At 36.7% G+C, this 21,341-nt stretch overlaps 2 protein-coding genes and 1 non-coding gene across 4 annotated transcripts; 1 reads left to right on the forward strand and 2 right to left on the reverse strand.

Moving 5' to 3' along the window:
• Window positions 1-802: 802 nt before the first annotated feature.
• On the reverse strand, window positions 803-4,779 carry LOC137739263 (putative alpha,alpha-trehalose-phosphate synthase [UDP-forming] 7). Its single transcript, XM_068478817.2, has 4 exons — window positions 4,532-4,779; window positions 1,947-3,981; window positions 1,482-1,755; window positions 803-1,373 (listed from the first exon to the last, which is right to left on the reverse strand). Exons 2-4 carry the CDS (start codon window positions 3,923-3,925, stop codon window positions 1,062-1,064), a joined length of 2,565 nt encoding a protein of 854 aa, XP_068334918.2. The 5' UTR covers window positions 3,926-3,981; window positions 4,532-4,779; the 3' UTR covers window positions 803-1,061.
• A 3,121-nt stretch (window positions 4,780-7,900) lies between these two features.
• Window positions 7,901-8,053, reverse strand: LOC137741196 (U4 spliceosomal RNA). Its single transcript, XR_011069227.2, has one exon. It is a non-coding gene; the product is annotated as a U4 spliceosomal RNA (small nuclear RNA).
• Window positions 8,054-12,591: 4,538 nt separating this feature from the next.
• LOC137740401 (ras-related protein Rab11D) lies at window positions 12,592-18,134 on the forward strand. 2 transcript variants are annotated; one of them, XM_068480279.2, is made up of 3 exons: window positions 12,592-12,956; window positions 17,087-17,140; window positions 17,432-18,134. In XM_068480279.2, exons 1-3 carry the CDS (start codon window positions 12,736-12,738, stop codon window positions 17,865-17,867), a joined length of 711 nt encoding a protein of 236 aa, XP_068336380.2. In that variant the 5' UTR covers window positions 12,592-12,735; the 3' UTR covers window positions 17,868-18,134. The 2 variants fall into 2 exon arrangements, with proteins under 2 accessions (XP_068336380.2, XP_068336381.2); XM_068480280.2 differs by lacking the exon at window positions 17,087-17,140 and having other exon boundaries at window positions 12,595-12,956.
• The last annotated feature ends 3,207 nt before the right edge of the window (window positions 18,135-21,341 follow it).

The following is a 21,341-nucleotide window of genomic DNA, read 5'->3' on the forward strand; positions in this document are numbered from 1 at the left end:
CAATATCGTGCCCTAGAATTAGGGGTGCAAGTTGGATTGAAACTCAAGGTTCTAAAAGACGTTGGGCCAGGGGGGGCGCTAGGTTTTTCTTTTTTAATTAAACTTATTATTTAATATATTAAGAGTTTATTTATACTTAAAAATATATAATTATATTGAAAAACATAAATTTAAAAATAAAATGATATATAAACTATAAAGCACTAAAACATTAAAATATATATATAAAGTACTAAAACATATTAAAAATATGGGAAACAAACATATAATAATAGTTATATAATATGTAAAATAGAAGTTATATATCAATACATTCACACAATTTATTAAAAATATAAAATGTAAAATAGAAGTTATCTAATTTTTATACAAGTGAGAGTCGCAACCAGCCAAAGCATACGATCCAACGATCCTTTCAAACACATGACGCTAACTAATCCATTATCCTAAGCCTAAATGGCAAGATATATATCAATTCAGCTAACCAACACAGATAGATAAGAACACATGGTGTTCAGATCAGAAATAATACAAACCACTGACACTTATTTAAAAACTGGAAAATAAATATATGAAATTTATCTTCACACAAAGTCTAAAGCTAGTACAAAATATTAAAAAACTTTGTCTAAGCACCTGCTCAGTGCGGTGCCCCCTGTCTTCCATATCCATCTCTTTTTCCCCTTTTTCTGCATACCACTCTTCACAATAATTCTACAGTCTCCTTGTGCCTTTTTTATTATTTCAATTAGCAATATTTTTAAATTGATTCTCTAAACTTTGAAAGCTTAATTTGAGAGTATGAGGAAGAAACTTATAATATTTTCTTTCAACTTTATCATCAACAGTCCGTCTGGGGAGAAACTTATATACAAGGAAAGGGGGAAGCATGCAAAACATAGGAAAATCTACCAACTTCATACGCTATCCCATGATATCCTAAACATGGTAAGATGCCCTCCTGCCTAATCTATATGCTTGTGTCTCAAAAAGTATTAACTTTCTTATTGAAACGAAACAAAACGAAACGAAACGAAACGAATTGAATTTGATTGAAACTTTCACGGAGAGCTTTCGTATCCTTCTTCAGTGGGTGGCAAAGACTCAAACGCTTCAGAAAGAGATTCAAGCATGTTTGTCACTTCCGCTGTATCGTCCAAATAATATGTAGCCTTGCTAGGCTTTTGCCCAACTGTGCAAGCAAAAACCGAAGGATTTGGAGAGAGAACTTTCTTCTGCATCGAGTTACCAAATATCTCAAACATGTCCTCGTCGGATCTGTCATCGCCAATACAAAGCACAAAGTCTGCGTGTTTTCCATTTTCCGCCATTGATGAGAAAATCTTCTCTGCTACATGTCCTTTACTAACTCCCTAGAATCATACAAGAACGAAGCAACCAAAATATATGTTGGATTGAAACGAAAACAAAAGCGAGGGGAAAGCGGAAGTAGAGATTGATGAATCTATATACACATGTACCTGAGGCTTTACTTCTACAATGAACTGACCGTTCTTGACAGCAACAGGTTCATTTGCTAAGACACTCTCTAGATGATCCAACATCTCCTTTGCCTGGGAGGACCCGAAACCAGGGTCTGCGTCACGATATTGCCAAACCAAAGCACTTTCCTTTCTTTCAATAGAAGAACCATCAGTAGCCTCCGTATACAATTGCATCACCGGTTCAACAGTCTTCATCCAGCCAAATTCAAAACCCTGAAGACAGGTTTCCCATTCCTGATTTTGTGACCATCTGAGAAGTAGCATATTGATCGGTGTTAAAGCTCCATTAACGTTCGAGTTTTTTTTTTTTTTTTTTTTTTTTTAAGCAGTGTATCTTTCAGTTTTCACATCATTAGCAAAAACACAAGCTATAACTTAACTGACATTTGAGATAGTTTTGACGAGAGACAGAGAGCGAGAGTGAGAGAGAGAGGCACACACCTTAAGAAGTAACCATGCTCTGCCGCAATTCCCATCCTCTGACAGGGAGAAAACCACTTGCTTAAGCACTCCCTCCCTCGGCCAGTGACAATGAAAACTGTGTTTTTCGGGTCCACACAAAGTGTGTTCATAATTGAGATTACCTTCTGACTAGGGGACTTGTCAATTGAGTTCTGGGGCATCACAGTACCATCGTAGTCCAACAGAATGGCCCTATTTTGTGCCCCTCTGTAGGCTGAAACAATAGCATCAATTGAAAGTTTTCTGAAATTAGGATCAAGTGCCACAACTCTGAATCCAAAGCCAAAACCAATTCCCCAACATCTTCTCTTAAAATGGTCTGCACAAGCTCTCTGCATGTCTTGCAAGAAACTGCGCGACCAATAAGCCACATCGTGTGTACTAACATACCGATAATGCTTCTCATGTCGCAGTTCTTTCTCTGAATCAAGCACGGAAATCGCCACATTCAGTGCCTCCCCAGTTGTTTCAACATTCCATGGATTGACACGGATTGCCCCACTGAGTGATGGAGAACATCCAATAAATTCTGACACCACTAACATGCTCTTCTTTGGACCACTGAAATTTGAACACGATTTAGAACCAGATATTCCTTGTCTGCAGACTACATATTCATACGGAGTAAGGTTCATCCCATCTCTAACTGCTGTCACAACGACACACTCAGCAATGTTGTAATAGCAAATCTTCTCGTTAATGGAAACAGGCCTGTCAATAATGATTATTGGCTCATAGCCTGGTTGACCAAATTCTGCATTGATCCTCCTGCAGCTTTCTTGTATTTCTTCTCGTATTTCCTCCAAATCTATCCCTTTACCTCTCACAGGGTTTAGAATCTGGACCAGCACTGCCTTTCCCTGCCAATTTGGATGTTGCTTCAGCATCTGTTCCATTGCTAGAATTTTCAAATTGATTCCTTTAAAAATGTCCATATCATCTATACCAAGCAACATTGTTTTCCCTTCAAACTGTTGTGTAAGTTCCCTCACTCTACTCTCGTCATCCGCCACCTTCATCACCGATTCTATCCAACCCATATGAACCCCAACTGGCATAATCTTGATCCTGATGTTCCTTCCATAATATTCCAATCCTAAGTAACCCCTCTTTGACTGATATACCAAGCCCAACATCCGACTGCAACAAGTCAGAAAATGACGAGCATAATCAAAGGTGTGGAACCCAATAATATCTGCATTGAGTAAAGCCTTAAGTATTTCTTCTCTTACAGGAAGAGTTCTATATATCTCAGACGAGGGAAATGGACTGTGAAGGAAAAAGCCCATCCTAACTCGATTAAAACGCCTTCTCAGGAAAGTTGGCAGCACCATCAAATGGTAATCATGAATCCAGATATAATCTTCATCCGGGTTTATAAGCTCAACCACTTTTTGAAAAAACAACTTATTAGCTGATATGTAAGCTTCCCACAAAGACCGATCAAATCGGCCTCCTTGATCAGCTGAAAACGGCAACATGTAATGAAAAAGTGGCCACAAATGCCTCTTGCAGAAACCATCATAGAATTTCGACAGAATGTCAGGGGGTAGAAAAGTCGGAACACATTTGAATCTCTCCAGTAAGACCTGTGACACATCATCCTGCTCTTTAGGATCAACGGAAACCTTCAACGAGCCAACATAAAGAACCTCCATGTCTTCTGGCAGTCCATCCTTAAGCTGCAATAGCAAAGAATCCTCATTCCAACTGAAAGTCCAACCTTTATTATCCTCCCTTCTCTTTGCTTTCACAGGAAGTTGGTTAGCTACAATGATCACCCGATCGGAAGCAATCGAGGAAGGTTGATCAGACGACACACTACGAGCTTGATCATCGTCAAGATCGGACAAATTTCCCGGAGCTGTGTTCACCCTTGGGAACCGTCTTCTTTTCCCCTCCATTGTAGGGAAATTCCCTGATGCCAAATCCAAAAGATTTATGTATGACTGCGACATTATTTCCAACTCTGTTTGTAAATGGATAATCTCACAAGACTCTTTTCTCAGACAATCTGCATTTCACATCAGTAAAACATAAATTCCAATAAAAAGTACAATATAAGAAAAGAATTAAACAAAGTTACAAACCAATCAATGCAGTGAAAATCAAACACACAACTAAATTAACCGCGGAAAGAAGAACGATCCACATTCCAAAAATAAGAGAATCTGCTGACAAAAAAAAAGAATGTTTCCTCTACATATGTTCTAATCTTGACGATGCAAAAAAGCCCCAAGATTCTTTTTCCCTCTCGATGGGTTATGTTACACCACAGAGTCTTCTCAAGCACCCAACATTTCTCCCAAAAAAAACACAAAACCTAAACACTGAGATACCACATTCAGAATTCATATCCACATTTTACAAAAATCGAATGAAATGCAAAAACAGAGAGGACCCCAACAAGATTAATGAGGCAAAATTGTAGTAAAACACAAAGAACATGAAATCTAAAGCCCACCCAGATCCCAAAAGGGTCCATAAACGATAACCCAATTCTTCACAAACCCTAATCATTAAAAATAAAAATGAGATCAGGAGAAGAAGATTGGAAAACTGACCTCTGTCTCTCTATGTAGTATTAAAACCAAAACGATATGTGTGTCGAGGGTTTGAATGTATACATGAACAGGGGGTTAGATTTGCTTTGAATTCACATAATCTCATAGTGTTCGATTGACATCTACAATTTTCTTTCCTTAATTTTGTATTGGGATAATTAGGGCTAATGAATATTATTCAGAGAATTGTATATATCTCAGAAATTAATTAGGCCAAAAATTGAAGAAAATATTAACCTGCCTTTCATGTAAACGTGGAACAAATTCAAGAGGAATTATACGAGCACCCGCTAGCCCAACACGACAGCCAATGAGAGAGTGGGATTTCACGCGGCGAGCCAATAAAACGCGATGAAGGTGACGGAGTGGTGTGCATGCCGGGTGATGTTATCAGAGCTATGTTAGAAAATTGGATAAGGTCAGCCAGCTGGCATCCCGCGGCGACTAGACACACGTTCAACACGTGAGCTGTGAGAACTGGACACGTGAGACGAGGAGAGTAGGGAGACCCGGGAAGGGTTGCAGCGCGTTGAACTGCCTCGGGCTTTGGTGCTTACGGACTGACCAATCAGCGGCGCGAGTTCAGTGGTGACTGGGATTGACAGCTGGGATGCTGCCACTTGGGAGTTTTTCAATTATTCGCGCATCTTGAACCCTCTCTCTCCTCTGCTCTCCCTCCCCAATCTTTTTTCCTCCGCCGCTGCAACTGCATGCCTCCTGCCTCCGCCGCAGCCTTCCTCTCCACTTCTTAAAGCTACTCCCTGCCGCTGCCGTGGGTTTCCACTTTCCACCTTTGACAGGGACAGCTTGACTCCATTGGGCGCTGTGAAAAATGAAATGATTCTACAAATTGGGTGTCACCCTTTCGATGTTGAACGGAACAACTTGGACTTCACCAACATATGGGACAGCAGTGATTTTTAACGTCATTCTAAATTAATCTTAATTTTTTTAACATCTCAAACAAGTACACAACTTTTTTTTTCTTCCAAACAATCACATCCGTTAAGTCCTGTTAATTTTTCCGTTGAATGTCAATAATAGGTCTAACTTTTTAACTTACTTGAACTCTAAAATAATAATAAAAATAATTGGATACTAAAATAATAATAATAAAGGCATAAAGATGAATAAATAAATAAATAAAATCACAAATAAAATAGAAAACAAAAATAAAGATTGGGAAATACCAAGCCCCCACCACCTCCAAGCTCAACTTCCGACCACCGGAACCACATCCCAACCCTTATATATATAACTCACCAACTGGGTATATTATGGTCAACATTAATATTAATTGTCTCAAAAACTAATTTCAAATATATCATATTATATGAAACACAATGATCAAACGGGTATCTAATTGAAACTAAAACGTACCCAAATTGAAATTACATCACGAGCTTAATCTCCAAACAAAGAGGGTTAAGAATTCAAGTAGGATTTCAAGGAGTTTGTTTCTGCTCATATGATTTCTTCATTCGTTGATTCTTGGCTTGTAAAGCTTTTAGTTCTTCTTTGAGGACATTGAAGATGGTGGTGGCCACATCATGGCAGTTCATACCAAATCAATAACCTCCATAACATTATTCACAATGTTGGCGGCTTGAGTTATAGCGTAGAGTTGGTGGTTGAGTGTTGGGTTTGGAGGTGATGGCTTGATAGGGGTGGTGATGACTGTTAGTCGGTGGAGGTTATGCTTCCATGACCTTCTATTGATTTTGGAGACAAAGTAAGCCTTAGTTAATTTAACAAACATTTAATTGAGATTTAACGGAAGTGACATTTTCAATAAATTGAGTATTTGTTTAAATTAACACTAAAAGATTGAGAGATTTTAGGTACTTAATCTTCTTTTATATATATATATATATATATATATATATATTTTTTTTTTTTTTTTTTTTTTTTTTTTAAAAGACCTGTTTACTTTGTGAAAAAGCTGCAAAACTGAGATTACATAATTCAACACTTCTTGAAGAAAAACGATATTATATCATTGATGATAAACACTTCTACACCTAATGGATTTTTAATCTTGGTACTAATGGATTTTGGTTAAATTGAAGGGTCAACTAAATAATTACCATATATGTTAAACTTTTATGTTTTTATGCGATTCCTCATCCATGCAATTACTAAAACTTTGCCCTAGCTTTTTGTATGTACGCTTTTAAATTTGTATGATGCATGCCATGGGTCGGTGCCACAAATTTATATATCTCAAATTGTGATTGCAATACAAAATTTTATGGATGTACTTCAAAACTTTCCCAAATTTGGCTTTTTCTTTTGTAAATGCAAAATATTAATGCACTATAGTACACATACCATGTCTGTTAACGCATAGTTCTTTTCAATCCTTGAAAAATGTGCATGCTTCAGAAAAAGCCTAATTGAGGCTCGTAGAAAGAAGAGATGACCAAGGCCCAAACAAAGAAGGAAGAACAAAACCCCACGAGTTAAGAGGAGACAAATCTTTGGCAGAATTAGGCGAAGTGCTAGTCGTGCAATGTTAGGCGGAGTGCTAGGCACACAATGCTTGGCAGACCAGGATGCTCTGCTGAGACTACTAAAGAAGGGTACTCTAATCAGACCACCAAACCAGGATGCACTTATTTGACCTTCCTTAGGAAGGTGGGCTTTTTTGCCTATATAATGAAGAGAGAGATTAGAGAAGAAAGAGAGGCTTGTTAGGGTGGACGAAGCATACTACTCTTCGGCTTCACCATGCCAACTGAGGGCTTTGAGCCAATTCTATGTACAAATTGTAATCTCAAATTCTAAAAATACATAAGCAGGCTACAATGTTGTAGCCCTGTTTATGGCGAACCAATATATTTTTGTGTTCATCTTATTAGTATTTCTTATTATATCGTCTATGTTAACCTTAGAATATGTGAGCGTCAACACACAACCCTTTGAGTTTGACCCTCAATTTTTGAACGTTAACAATGTCAGATAAAAACATCTGATTGTATGGTAAAGTGCACTGAATGGTGGCACGATTTGGATTGCATTGGTTTGGGTTTTGGGTATGGCATGGAAATCATGTATACGATTGAGTTTCAAAATCCCAGACCCATATCAAATTCATGACATACTTAACTCTACCAAACAACAGACGTAATTCATGTTAAATTTAATTGCATTTATCCTATTTAATCTGGCCAACCTATAAAGGCATCAAGACAAATTATTCTTCTTAGCTTTTAGCATTACAGTTTCAAATTTGCACGCTGCCACATATGTAGTTGTGTAGGCATAACGATTCAACAAACAATGCGCACAAAACCAACCAATTCATGGTATTTCTACACGAATTGAACCCACCAGAATATAACAAAAATTTAGAACTAGAATTTGTAGGGCTTACTCCGAAGAGAAAGCCCTTCCAGAAATTCTCAAAGGCACAAGGCTTAACCAAGGCCTAAGAGGGGGTTTGGAAATAGTTTTCAACCAGCAATAGACGCGCCTCGGTTAGAACCTCATTAGCTGCGTCATTGCCCCAAGCGCAAAGATGTTCTTTCACCATATTTTGGCTTCATTTTATATGCCTTCACTGCCTGACAACTCCACAAACCATCGATATGGGACAAGAAATAGTTGCCAAAAGTCCATGATTTCTTTTCCAAAAGCAAGAACAATCCAATAAAATTTCTTATTTGGAACAATCCATGCCTAGCTTTGAGAAGATTTTATGGTCTTCTTTGCCCTTAAAATTTTAATTCAAGTCAATTTTGTTCACCGCCATCTCAATCACCATTATGCTTAGCTAGTGAAGTTGTTGTAAGAAGATCGAAATTCATTGAAACATCATTTAGATTATCGAATAACTAAGCTCACGACATACCAACCTATCGTTAGTAGAGCGTTTTAGGCGATGTCCTCTACCAACAACCGTTCTTAGTGATTGCCAATGGCGGATTACTTGGACATGATAAAGTGGATGATCTCTATCTAAACAACTAACTAGGCCAAGAGTATTATTTGTTCATACTCCTACTCCCTACATAAATAGATTTAACTAGCCCACTAAAGACCTTCATCAAATTAGTGATCAACGCCTCTATTTTTCCCCCTTTTTTTCCCTTTTTTCTCCTCCCCTTTGAGTCTCTGATAAAATCCTAGTTCCACATGTTTATGTATGTTGTTCATGTGAACTTTGTTCAACAACCACATGAATTTTACACAACCTAGCAATTAAGGCAATCTTAGTTATCCTTAGTTGCAAATTATACCTCTCGAATAATTCAACAGGTTGGAAAATACTTAGCTTTTTACATATATTTATCCAAGAAAGGTCAATTGTGTTTACTAAAATTCCTCCTTACTGATATCTATTAGAATCACCAAAATGTTAATTGATCCAACCATAGTATTAAAAATATTTTGCAAGCTTATACAAATTACCTATTAAAGTTCCCTTAAAGTAATTGGTTTGCATTTGTGGCACGGTTGGTAGTATCCATCAACGTCATTGTTGTTTCTTCGTTTTAGATAAATCTGCACCATTTGTGTGAGAAAGAAATGTTCGTAGGTTTGGGCCCTTGGTCGGCCGGTCCAGCAGGATTTTAATGGGCTGCATGGTTACGAATGGATCCTTTGTAAGAACATAAAAAGTATTCGTCTTTGCATTCGAGTTCTCAAATACAATTATTGTTAATATTATACGAGTATAACAATGTTATATGTGTTAAACCACAAGACAGTATGTCATATTTGGTAAGCTGGATGAGATAAGTGGTTACTAATTCAAATGGACTTAACCATGAGGTGGTGACCCAGTGGTAAAGGACAGATTGCGAGGCTTCCTTCAAATTAAAAATTGGAGATCTTGGGTTCGAAACCCACTGCTGATGTGGAAGCCAAACTTGTGACCAGGGGGAGGCTGAAATGCCTCTGTGAGTCCCCCCTCCCCCGAAGGGGTGGATAATCGTAGCTTGCCACCAGTTATCCCCCTTTAAAAAAAAAATTAAAAAATTAAAATGGACTTAAGTATAGTTAGTTATTTGTTGTGTCAAAATGTGAGATGGACATGATTGGACATGATAGGTTGTAAATCCACAATACAGTAGGTTATCTAACATATCTTTATACACGGTTTACAAGTCATGTCTTATATGTCACATCACACATCGCCCAAGGGTGAGGATCCTCTATGCCTTATATATACATGCCCACCTCTATATAGCACGAGGCCTTTTGGGAGCTACTGGCTTCGGGTTATGTAGGAACTTTAAGCGAGTTTGCACGAGAGCAATCCCAGGATGGATGACCCATTGGGAAGTTCTCGTGTGAGTTCCTAAAAACAAAATCGTAAGGGCATGGCCAGGGCCCAAAACAGACAATATCGTGCTACGGTGGAGTCGAGCCTGGGATGTGGTGAGGGTCTGGGCGGGGATGTGACTTTATAAGTCCCTACCAATCCAATCATATACCTAAGATCCAATCTCATCCAACCCACCAAACGAAGGGATGATATACAACTCAAGGCAAAACATGTACATCTCATTGGAACTTCAACTGCGTCCATAGGGAGTTAAAAGTAGTGGTGTTGGTGCGGTGCGCCCGAATATAAACCTTATAATCGTATATGTTTTTAGAGTTGCTCAACCATTGTATTCTAGTCCATATTAATAATTAGCTCTTAGTCTAATGATACATTTTTATTCCAAATATCAACATCAGTCTCAAGTTCGAATTGCCCATTCTACATAAGAAAATGATGTTTGAGTGTAAGTATCTAGGTGTTCAAATCTGAAAACAAAACCAATCTTGTTGGAAATCATAAGCACAAAATACGTCGTTAATTACACTCTTATTCAAAAATGATGTTTGAATGCACTTAAATTTTTGCACCGGAATGATCTTATCTAGAAACGCTTTATTCTATTGGAAATCATAATGATGGATATTTCATTATTGATGATTGCTGAGGTTGAAACTGCAAGTTTTAGTGGAGTTGGTGATGGTTGAGGTCGTTCATAGCTGAGAATTTGAAAATGATGTTCATTGTTAGTGTTATGACAGAAAAAATTGTCCTTTAATTTTTCACCTTGGGCTTGGTGTTAACAAAAAAATAGAATAGAAAATAATATTAAGGACACCAAATTTTTAAAACAAAATTTAAATTTTTTGTGTCACTAATAAAAAATATTGAAGTCACTAATCTTGAGGTCAATCATGAGAAAGAAAGGAAGATGTTGAAAAATTGAACTCAACTATGGACTACCTACGACACTTTGATTTTGATATCGGCCAATTCGAGCCAGTCATATATCTTTGGCCATTTATTCACTTCCTACATTTCGGCGAACCCTGTCTTCTTTTCTTTTTCATTTCAAAACCGTCCAAAAACCTTTTACTTTACTTTTGCTTTTGAATTTAAATTTGGATAATGCTGCCATTTAGTATTATGATCTAGAAGTATTTCTTTCATTTGTAAATTAGAGCTGTTAGGTTTAATTATCGCCAAATGTAAATTTGAACCAATTATTGCAAGCTCATTGTAAGGTTAAGCCACCCCCTCCCCTTAGTGTAGCTAATATCATTTGTTCTAAAAAAAAAATTTGAGTAATGCTATGGAGATCAATTTTTTTTTGGTTAAATTACATTTTACTCCCTCAATTTTGAGTGCAATTGCAATACCATACAACATCTTTAAAACATTTCAATTTCATACATCCATTAAAAAATCCATTAAGTAAACCGTTAAGTGATGATGTAGTAAATATGGGATCCACATTTGTGCTGATGTGCTTGCCAACTTTGTGCCACGTGGCAATTTTTTATTATTATTTATGTATTTAAAATATAATAACTTACCCTATTATTAAATTTATAAAAATAAAAAAATAATAAAACAACCCATCTTCCTTCCCCAACCCCTTCCTTCTTTCTCCCCAGAAACCCACTCATCCCTCTTCACCTCCCCGACCCACCTTCTCCACCTTCTCCCTCTCCTTTACTCTCTTCACCTCCACCTTCTCCCTAAAACCTAGCCTGTTGAACTACTCGACCCATGGAAACTCCACCAAGGCTTGGACCCTAACCATATCCGGAGATCTATGGATTGCAACACCGTGACTTCAGCTGGAGAACGAAGGTTAGAAAGAAGAGATTGTTGTAGACCATGATGACCCACTCCACTCAAAAACAGTCGAAGCGGTGGATGTGGTTCGGAGAACTCAGGGAGAAATTGGACCTCGGGGAACCAGCTGGACGGTGGCAGAGTAGTGGTGGATGTGGTTCGGCGGAACCAGCTAGATGGCAATGGCAGGCTTGAGCTAGGCTTTTTAGGCCTGAGAGTGATGGCGTGAGGTTAGGTAGAGGGAGAGGAGGAATAGGGTGATTGCCCAGATCCCCTTTTCAACTTGGGGTGGGGGAAGGGGGGTTGCGGGGGAGGTGAGGGTGGGGTGGGGGGTTGCGAGGGAGGTGGGGGTGGGGTGGGGTGGGATGGGGGGTTTGGGTTGCGGGGAAGGGGAAGAGGTCGGGGTCAGGGAAGGAAGATGAGGTTTTATTTTGTTTTGTTTTTTATTTATTTAAATAATAGAGTAAATTATTATATTTTAAATCCATAAAAAAAAAAAAATTACCACGTGTCATAAAGTTGGGAGCCACATCAGAATAAATGTGGATCTCATATTTGCCATATCATCACTTAACGGTTTACTTAACAGATTTTCTAACAGATGTATGAATTTGAAATAAAATGACAAATAAATGTATGAAATTGAAATATTTTAAAGATGTTGTAAGGTATTGCAATTGCACTTAAACTTGAGGGGGTAAAATGTAATTTACCTAATTTTTTAAAACCAAATTTAAAAATTAAATAATGTGAATGTAGATGATTAAATTATTAATTAAGTATCAATTAATATGCTTATTTCTTATTAATCACACATCATTTGATTTAAAAAATTTAACCCGCATCAACCTTTAAATTTCCTAGGCTGCCAGTAAAGTGAAAACTCTTCAAGTTATCGACCAAAGTCATTGTCTTTCTTAAAAAATAAAAAAATTATTTAAAGACCACCATATCCCCGATGATGCCAATCTTCAACGCTTGTTAGACCAAACCAAGAAAAAAGCTGTCTCTTCTCTTTCTCTCTCAAGAGGCAAGAAGAAGTATACATACATACATACACATATATATATATATTATGTATTGATTTGAATATTTGATATTGAATCATTAGATGGCGGGATACAAAGGTGACAACGAGTATGATTACTTGTTCAAGCTGGTATTGATTGGGGATTCTGGGGTGGGAAAATCGAACCTGCTTTCCAGGTTCACCAGGAACGAGTTTAATTTGGAGTCCAAGTCAACTATTGGGGTTGAATTTGCCACTAAAACTTTGACTGTTGATGCCAAGCTCATCAAAGCTCAGATTTGGGACACTGCTGGCCAAGAAAGGTGACTGTTTCTCCTCTTTCTTTTTTCCTTTTTTCCTATCAGTTTTCTCTATATTGTTTGTTTTTGTGCTTTGGGTTTTGATACTTTTTGCTGATTATGTATACTTGGGATATAATTTCGTCTCAAAAAAAAAAAAAATATATATATATATATATACTTGGGAAAATTTTGATATATAATATCTTGGTTCGAGTTTGATCGTATTGCATGCTCAGTAGTTGGTTGGGTTACTCTTTCAGTTCCTTCGGATTATTTATTTGTGAAGACTTGGCAGATTATTTTGTATGAGGGTGTTGATATCTGAGGTGAACAAGAGAAACCCGAACTCGGTTTTGTCAAAAGGGTTTTCCAATTTTTTTGGGGAAATTTCATGGGGTTATGGTGTTTTTCTCTGTCTCCCTAAGTATTAGACACTTATTTTGAATTTTTACCTGTAGTTTTGTGGAGTTTTGCGTACTCCGATTATTGCAGTCCTATTGTTCTTGGGGAACGGATAGTTTGATACTTGTATATATAATTGGTTGAGGAAGATATTCTGTTATATGAAAGTGAAGAACTTGATACTAAACGCGCTTATGATTTGAAATGGTGCTTGCTTTAATCATATAGTTGTGAATAGCCTCCTATACGGTTAGCTACATCTCCTACTGCCTTTAGTTTTGTTTCTGCCTGTCTGTTGTTTTCATTCCTCTTTTGTTAGTGGGGTTTTGCTATCTACTATTTAGGAGTTTTGAATTTCGTATCTTCATGTTGCACTTTACATTTCTTATAGATAGTTTAACATACAAATACAATTAATGATTATATTTCACTTAGTCATGCATAAATGTGTTGAAATTCAGGTGTAATTTATGGCCAATTTCGTGAAGCCCGGCAAACAGTTGGAATCATTCAGAACTGTTTTATATAGTTTCTTCTGTTAATATTAAAGCAATATGCGTCATAATAGTTGGACAATTTATATGACATTAAGTTGCGTAATCGTTCAAGCAATTGGTTTTCTGATTATAGGATAGATCAGTAAATCTTTACTATGCAACTGATTAGGAATTAGGATGACATCTAACTTATTGTTTACTGTGCTTTCGATATTCTTAAGTTTCTAGAACACAAGTCCGCCACCTTCCCATCTGTCCTTGATATGTCAATGCTGTCTCTTTTGTACATTGAAGAAGAAGACATCAGCGGCAACTTAGGATGTTAGATTGTGTTCTTTAATCCTTCGAAGGCTATGAACTGGAGAGAAACTGAGATTTCTTAGGATATTAGATTGTGTTCTTTAATCCTTCCAAGGCTATTAACTGGAGAGAAACTGAGATTTCTGGTGATGTTATCTTACTCTTTGAAAATGTATTAATGGTAAACTTCCATGCCACGTGCACCCTGATAAGTGTTTGTTGGGCAAATTACTACGAGTCCTATGCAAAGCACTATAATATGTCTTAGTGGACATGTTATAGGTGTAAGGCACCGAAAAGCAGCTGGCAGCATGTTTAGTGGTGAGATGTATTAGGATGTGAAGTAAATACTACGCAATTGGTTACTAGATGAATAATAAAGAGCTGCATCCTATACTCATAGGAGCGTGAAGTCTCAACATATTCTGAATGTATATATGGGAATCAGAAAATGACAGTTGACTATATAATTTTCTTAACGTAGGAAGCTGTGAGACATTTTTCATAATTGCACCATTTCTTACGAGGAAAATTGAGACTAACAGTAATTTCTGTTTCTGTCAAAGTGTATGTCTAACAGAAACAATTCTACTTTTTATCTTTTATCATAGCTTATTGGCAATGTATGGAGTTTTTTCATTTATTCAATTGCTAGTGTAGATTTTGTCTTTTGATTAATCAGTTGATCCCAGTTCTTGAATATGATTGAAGCATTTACTTGTCTCCATTATGCTACGTAATTGGTTGTCGAACTAGTCTTGAAAGCTTTGATTGGCCTACTTGGTGGTTGGAAAATATCAAGTCCTAGGGTGAGTGAAATTTGATAAGATGATCAGGGAGGAAGACTCGGAAAGGAGGGGAGAAAGAACCTAGGCTGATATTGATGTATCACCATCATAATCTTGATATTAAAGGAGAAAGAACAACCCTATCAACTAGCGGCCACCATCTACAAGATTGAATCTGGTTCTATTTCCAGTTCTTGAAGCCTGTTGTAAGACCTGAATTAGCAAGTTTATCTGCCACCAGATTTGCCTCTTTGATAACATGTTGAAGTTCTATTTGATCCGTGTGGGTGATGATGTGAAGTGGTTACCTTTCTTGACCACTCTCAGCCGCTAAGCATATTTGTTTTGGTCGTGCTTGGAGTGGCTGTCTGTTTGAATCTTCTTCCAAACTTGTTTCACTTTGCATTGAAATCCCTCCTTCAAGGATTTACATTCTGTGATTGGGACAGTTCCCTATTCTAGGTCGCGAGACATGGCTTAATTGCTATTCTAAACTGGAGAATCCGAATTGTGTTCGCTTAAGTACTCCTTGAGGGGTTGCCATGATCCCCTTTGTGGGAGGAGCAGGCTCGGCCCTGGCCCAGTGCTCATAGTGCGCCTGTCCGGGGCCCAAATCTGATTGTGGCACCAAATTTTTTTGGAGTAGAAGATTTATAGTATCTAGGTCTGTTAAAAAAATTTTGATTTCATGGTTTGCTAGTTTGGTTTCTTATCAGGTAAATTCCCGGTTTTTCAATTGGAATGTTCAATATTTGATTGTATTATATAGATTAGTTTCATTGTAAATTGGAATGTTCAACCTGGTTTGCTAGATTGGTTTCATTGTTTGATAATTGATATGTTGGTAATTTTTTATAATATATATGTTGAATAAGAAGTTTTTGTTATCTGGCGTGTAGATAATTATCCAAAGAAGATTATTGAAGCCATGTATTTTAGGAAACAACTCTCTGGCAATATGAAAATAAAAAAATGGCGAAGGATAAAGAAATTGTTGAAAGTTTAGGAGATCTCTTAATACTTTCTTTTTTTCTTCTAAAAAGAATGAGCCTGTTGAAAATTTTATAGAAAGTGATGTTGGTGAAGAATTAAGATGTTAGTGATGACCATATTGATGTAGAGGAAAATGTTGGTGATTTAGAGCAAAATGCTCTCATGGGCTTGAGGGCCTAGCCCCCTCAGCTTCTACTGGGTTCCAAACCTCTTTGAATATTTTTAAAAATATATTTTTTTGTATTGAAAAAGGCACATTTTTAGCGTTCGCCCCAGGCACCAAAAAACTCTGGGCCGGCCTTGGGGAGGAGATGTGTTTGGTTTTTCTGTATTGTGTGGTGTTGTATCTTATGGCAAAGTTGCAAGACAATTATTAGCAACAGTATCACTGCATATTTCCCATAGCTGCAGTTTTTCCGACAAATTAATACTCATTTCCTGCTTCTTGTTGCTTGTTCTTTCTATGTAGAACCCAATCAAGAAAAAGGTAAGTTTGTGTTTAGGGTGTTTGGGCAGGCCATTTCAACACATCACAAGACCTCTCACGAAAAGATACTATTTGAAAAATGGTGAATATCTTCCATCACCTCACTACAGAAGAGGCATGCCTGAACTATATTTGGATAGAATATTGCCTACAAACCAATCCTCAGAGGAAAATAAAAGGAATTTGAAAATTTTCAGTTTTGAGTTTTTTGTTGAATTGTAATGCAACTCTGCAGTGCTTTGATAGATAATTATTTTTGCCTAATTTCATGGAAACGATCTTTGGCTTATGACATGTTTGCTTTGCGAAAACTAATTGGTTTTGAGCTCACTGCGTTTCTAGCTTTAGTTGTGACTCGACTTCTGACCTATGAGTTAATTGTCGTGGTACAAGGAGTGTTTGTCCAAGTATCGTTCGCAATTGCTTTTGACTTTCATAAAGTTTTGCTGAAAATGCGAAGGTTACCGATTAGGTTCATGTCATATGTATACACATTATGGCTCACAAGGTCCAGTGAGGGAAAGATAAATCAGCTGGCTAATCTAAATATTGATACTTTTCAGGATTGGTATTTTGTATATTCCGTCGTTCGGTATATGCTACACTGATTACTGCGAGTTACTGTAGCGGTTGCTAGACCATAGAGGTCTCTAATACTATGTGCATTGTTGTTTCCCTTTTCAGGAAGCTAACTGTCATCAGGGCATTTTATTTTCACCATTTCAGGATCTTGTTTTGGTATGGTATCTAAAAAAAACCTGATTTTTCATCCCAATTCTCATTCTGCTTGCATAGCTGTATATAGTTCTTGACCAAAAAAAGAGCTGTAATATTTGGAGTTATATTTGGGTAAAAGTGGTAATTGCATATATATTGCCTTGGTCTGAATCTCCCTCACATTGGGCGTCATGTTCAAGCGGAAATTACATCCATTGCGGGGTCAAATGGTCCCTTAGCTACATTTGAAGTTGTAAAATTGTTGTTTAGTTCTAAATTACGTAGTTTCCACTAAATTCCTCATTGTTATAGGTACCGTGCCATTACAAGCGCATACTACCGAGGGGCCGTTGGTGCTTTGCTAGTGTATGATGTCACTCGGCATGCCTCATTTGACAATGTAGCAAGGTGGTTGAAGGAACTGAGGGACCATACGGACCCCAACATTGTAGTGATGCTCATTGGCAACAAATCAGATCTTCGCCATCTGGTGGCTGTCTCAACAGAGGATGGTAAATCTTTTGCCGAAAGAGAGTCCCTCTACTTCATGGAAACTTCTGCGTTGGAAGCAACCAACGTAGACAGTGCATTTACCGAAGTCTTGACTCAAATATACCGGGTGGTAAGCAAGAGGGCAGTCGAGGCAGGCAACAATGGAAGCGCTTCTGCTGTTCCATCTAAAGGACAGACCATAAATGTCAAAGATGATGGTTCTGTTTTAAAGAGAATTGGATGCTGCTCAAACTAGAACTGGTAATTTTCCCGCTGGTGCTCTTCACATTTTTTTTCTTTTTCGGGTTTTCCTTTCATCTTGCACGTTGTATATGATCACCGGTAATCTGTCGTTAGACTAAGAAACTAGTTATTTTCAGATATATTGTTGGCTAGATGTGCCTAATAGGCCAGGTCAGGGTCTGTATATTGAACGTTAGGTGGCTTCGTTTCTTTGTATACCAGAACTTGTGGCCTCCGGATCATATTTGGCAGCTTGTTATAGTATTTTAGCTAATTCTCACCCATTTGTGTACTTGCAAAAACCATGAAACTTGGTTCTCTCAGGAGGAAAAGAGCGAAAAACGAAGAAAAAAACCCCGTAATAAACCAGACTATGCCCCAAAGACCTGTGCTAGAAGACCTTTCGAGCAAAACTATGAATTTATGGGGTTCAATGTTGTGCCAGAGTCAGTTGTGTATGCGCGTATGATGCATGATCTCATGGATGATGTTATTTAGATTATAAGAGTGTTATCCTTAGGAACCGGTCGGCAATCATATAAAAAGCACATGCGGAAAATGATGTTCCAATTTTTCTTCTTGTTTAGGGAAGTCCTTGTGTTTGTCATTTTAGACTTGAATGATAACAAAACAAAACAATACATAAATTAAATTAAATTAAATAAAAAGGTCTTTTATCTCAATCAAGTGGCTAATAACATTTATTTTGGACCTTAATTGTTGTATGTAATCCCCTTCTTATCCAATGCCGCTTGTGTAGAAACAAGAATTCAAGAGTAATATTGCCACTTAGTACTACAATTTAATGGTATTTCTCTTCACTTATACGTAGGAGGTTTTAGGTTTAATTTGCGCCAACCAAAGATGAATTTGAATCACATTATTGCTAGCCCATTTCCCACTCCCTTAGTGTAGATTTAAAAAAAAAAGGTGGTGATTTTTAAAATTTACACACCATGTTGAATCCAGTCCTTAGTCAACTTAATTCTTAGAATAAAACCTTGTTTGTTTAAATAGTTTGAATGAGGTCACTAAATCATTTAAGGGATTTAACTCCTGCATTTATGCTTTCAATATCCCATAATGATGAAATTTAAACAAATTCCAATAAAAATTTTATAGTAATTACATAAAAATTAATTATAAAGTAATATTGTTCACATAGTTCTAGCAAAAAAAAAAAAAAAAAAAAATCGTACTCATGTGATTATTAATATATTTTAAGAAATTAGTTTTTTTTTTTTTATTTTTTATTTTTTATAGGAAAAATATGCTTTAAAACAAGAAACCACTCTTACAACCACTGCCTAAAGAGTCGAATAAGAAGGCAGAACGAACAAAATTAGGAATACAATATTCCCAATAATGACTATTGCTACTAATAAGCCCCTCTTTAGCAAAGGCATCCGCTAGAAAATTTGCTTCATGATAGTATGCTTCCAAATCACTGACAAACAAGCCGAAGCGAACCATTTAGGTAAATGCGAATATTCCATAGAGGTTTGACCGTCCCTTGAAACGCCCCAATGATGAGCTTGGAATCTCCTTCAATAAGAACCTTGTTGAAGCCTTTCCTCTTGATATATGTGAGACCCTCCTTTAAAGCTCTAGCCTATGCTTCATTGATTATTGCACCATTCAAATTGAAGGCCCCTACTCCAATAACAAGGCCATCTTCATTTCGAACCACAAAACTAGCTCCAGCCTTGGCATTGCTAATAGAACCATCGAAATTAAGCTTTACAAAGCCTTTGTTCGGAGGATGCCACTTAATAATTGGGAAATTATCGGGGTTCCTAGTCGAAAACACCATAAAGTTAGCTTTGAAAAACTCTTGACCAACGCTTAAAGCAATGATATGTGTCCTTGTAGGACTAGGAGTCTCCTGACGAAAAATTACTTTGTTGCGATCATTCCATATTTGCCAACAGATGGCAAGGACTTTACTTAAATCACTTAACTCATTCCTTCCTGAGGAGGATAGGTTGTCTAACCACTCGTTGAAACCTACTCCCGCATTTGAACTAATATTTTTGTTAAGACTTGGGAAAAGATTCCAAACTAAACGCGCATGGTTATACACGAAAGAAATAGATGAGTTTAATCCTCAGCAGCGGATTTGCATATAGGAAAATCAATAGGGATATCCTTAACGAATTTGTTCATCAGCTTCCTAGTATTAAGGGTTGATTTGGTATTGATGTGCTTTGAAAAAAAAAACTGCTTCTGCTGTGCTGTGAGAATAAGTTCATTTTTGCTGCTTCATGTTTTCAAGTTTTTTTTTCACCCAAAACTATGAAAATAAACTATTTTTAAGGGTTTACCAAATACCTTTTTGAGCTCAACTTTTTTTATACTCATTTAAAAAAAAAAAAAAAAACACCTCAGTACTAAGCCTACCATGAATAAGCAGTCAGTCAAACATCTTTACTTTAGGAGGAATAGATAACTTCCGCATCTTATTTAGGACCTTTTGCCTGACTTGATTGTGTACATTATTGTTTTGAATCCACGTGCACTCTTAACAGAAAACTCATCATTAAGAGATAGACCCCAAACCATTTTATCACATGTGTTACAGTATGGGAATGATGGAGTGGACTAGGCTTTACAATGAGTTTGTCACAATAATGTAGTTCAACTTTGCTTTTGGTGAGAATCGAACTTAAGACATCTCACTTACAAATGAAAAGGAATACATGTAATTAGCATGAGTACACCAAAAACAAAATACGAGTACATATTAAATTGAAAAATATGGGTACGTATTAAAATTTGCAAGTGTGTGTACAAATTATAATTAAAAAGAGTATTGGTACAAACTTATAGAGTGGGTACAAATTAAAAATAAAAAAAATAAAACAAAATACTAAAAATATATAATTAGAAATGATTAACAACATATGAATACATGTAAATTATTTATTATTCAAATAATGACATGGACAAAAGTCGAAGGACTTTGATAAAAACAAAACAGAAATTAGATCTCAATTAATGAGAAATGAGCAAGTGGTCATTTACCATAGTGGTGGAAAAGAGTTGAGTTCTTGCATGACAACGTGGGTTCAAACCCAATAGGTGGCTAAACTAACATATAATTTAACAAAATATATTGTTTGACAAAAATAATAATAATAATAATAATAATGAGAAATGAAAATGAGGAATGAGAATCTAATTTATCCTTGTACCTTCACACACACTAAAAAATTATTAAAAAAAGACGTAAATAAAGTGTGTGAAAATTACCGCCCTTTAACTATTTTTGGCTAATTAGTATTAGAAAAAGTTATATGAACCTCGACCTCGAGTAATCCAAAGAGATCACATTTTTAAGCCACGGTTAATATGTGTAACTAGCGTCAGTCATCATAATGGATGTAATAACCATATCATATGGCCAACTATGGTTAGAAAGTGTGGTTCCTGGCTTTAACATTACTCCAAAAGGATTTCGTTGCCCTAACGAAGCTACTAATTAGTC

This window comes from Pyrus communis, chromosome 9 (assembly GCF_041283825.1).
Source record: "Pyrus communis isolate YQ-2024b chromosome 9, ASM4128382v1, whole genome shotgun sequence".
Classification (NCBI taxonomy): domain Eukaryota; kingdom Viridiplantae; phylum Streptophyta; class Magnoliopsida; order Rosales; family Rosaceae; genus Pyrus; species Pyrus communis.

Coding starts and splice junctions, on each gene's coding strand:
- LOC137739263 (XM_068478817.2), bottom strand. CDS start 3,925: ATGTCGCAGTCATACATAAATCTTTTGGATTTGGCATCAGGGAATTTC. Junction 1,756..1,946: donor GAGCATGGTTACTTCTTAAG/GTGTGTGCCTCT, acceptor GCTACTTCTCAG/ATGGTCACAAAATCAGGAAT. Junction 1,374..1,481: donor TTGTAGAAGTAAAGCCTCAG/GTACATGTGTAT, acceptor GTATGATTCTAG/GGAGTTAGTAAAGGACATGT.
- LOC137740401 (XM_068480279.2), top strand. CDS start 12,736: ATGGCGGGATACAAAGGTGACAACGAGTATGATTACTTGTTCAAGCTG. Junction 12,957..17,086: donor GACACTGCTGGCCAAGAAAG/GTGACTGTTTCT, acceptor TTCCCTTTTCAG/GAAGCTAACTGTCATCAGGG. Junction 17,141..17,431: donor CATTTCAGGATCTTGTTTTG/GTATGGTATCTA, acceptor TCATTGTTATAG/GTACCGTGCCATTACAAGCG.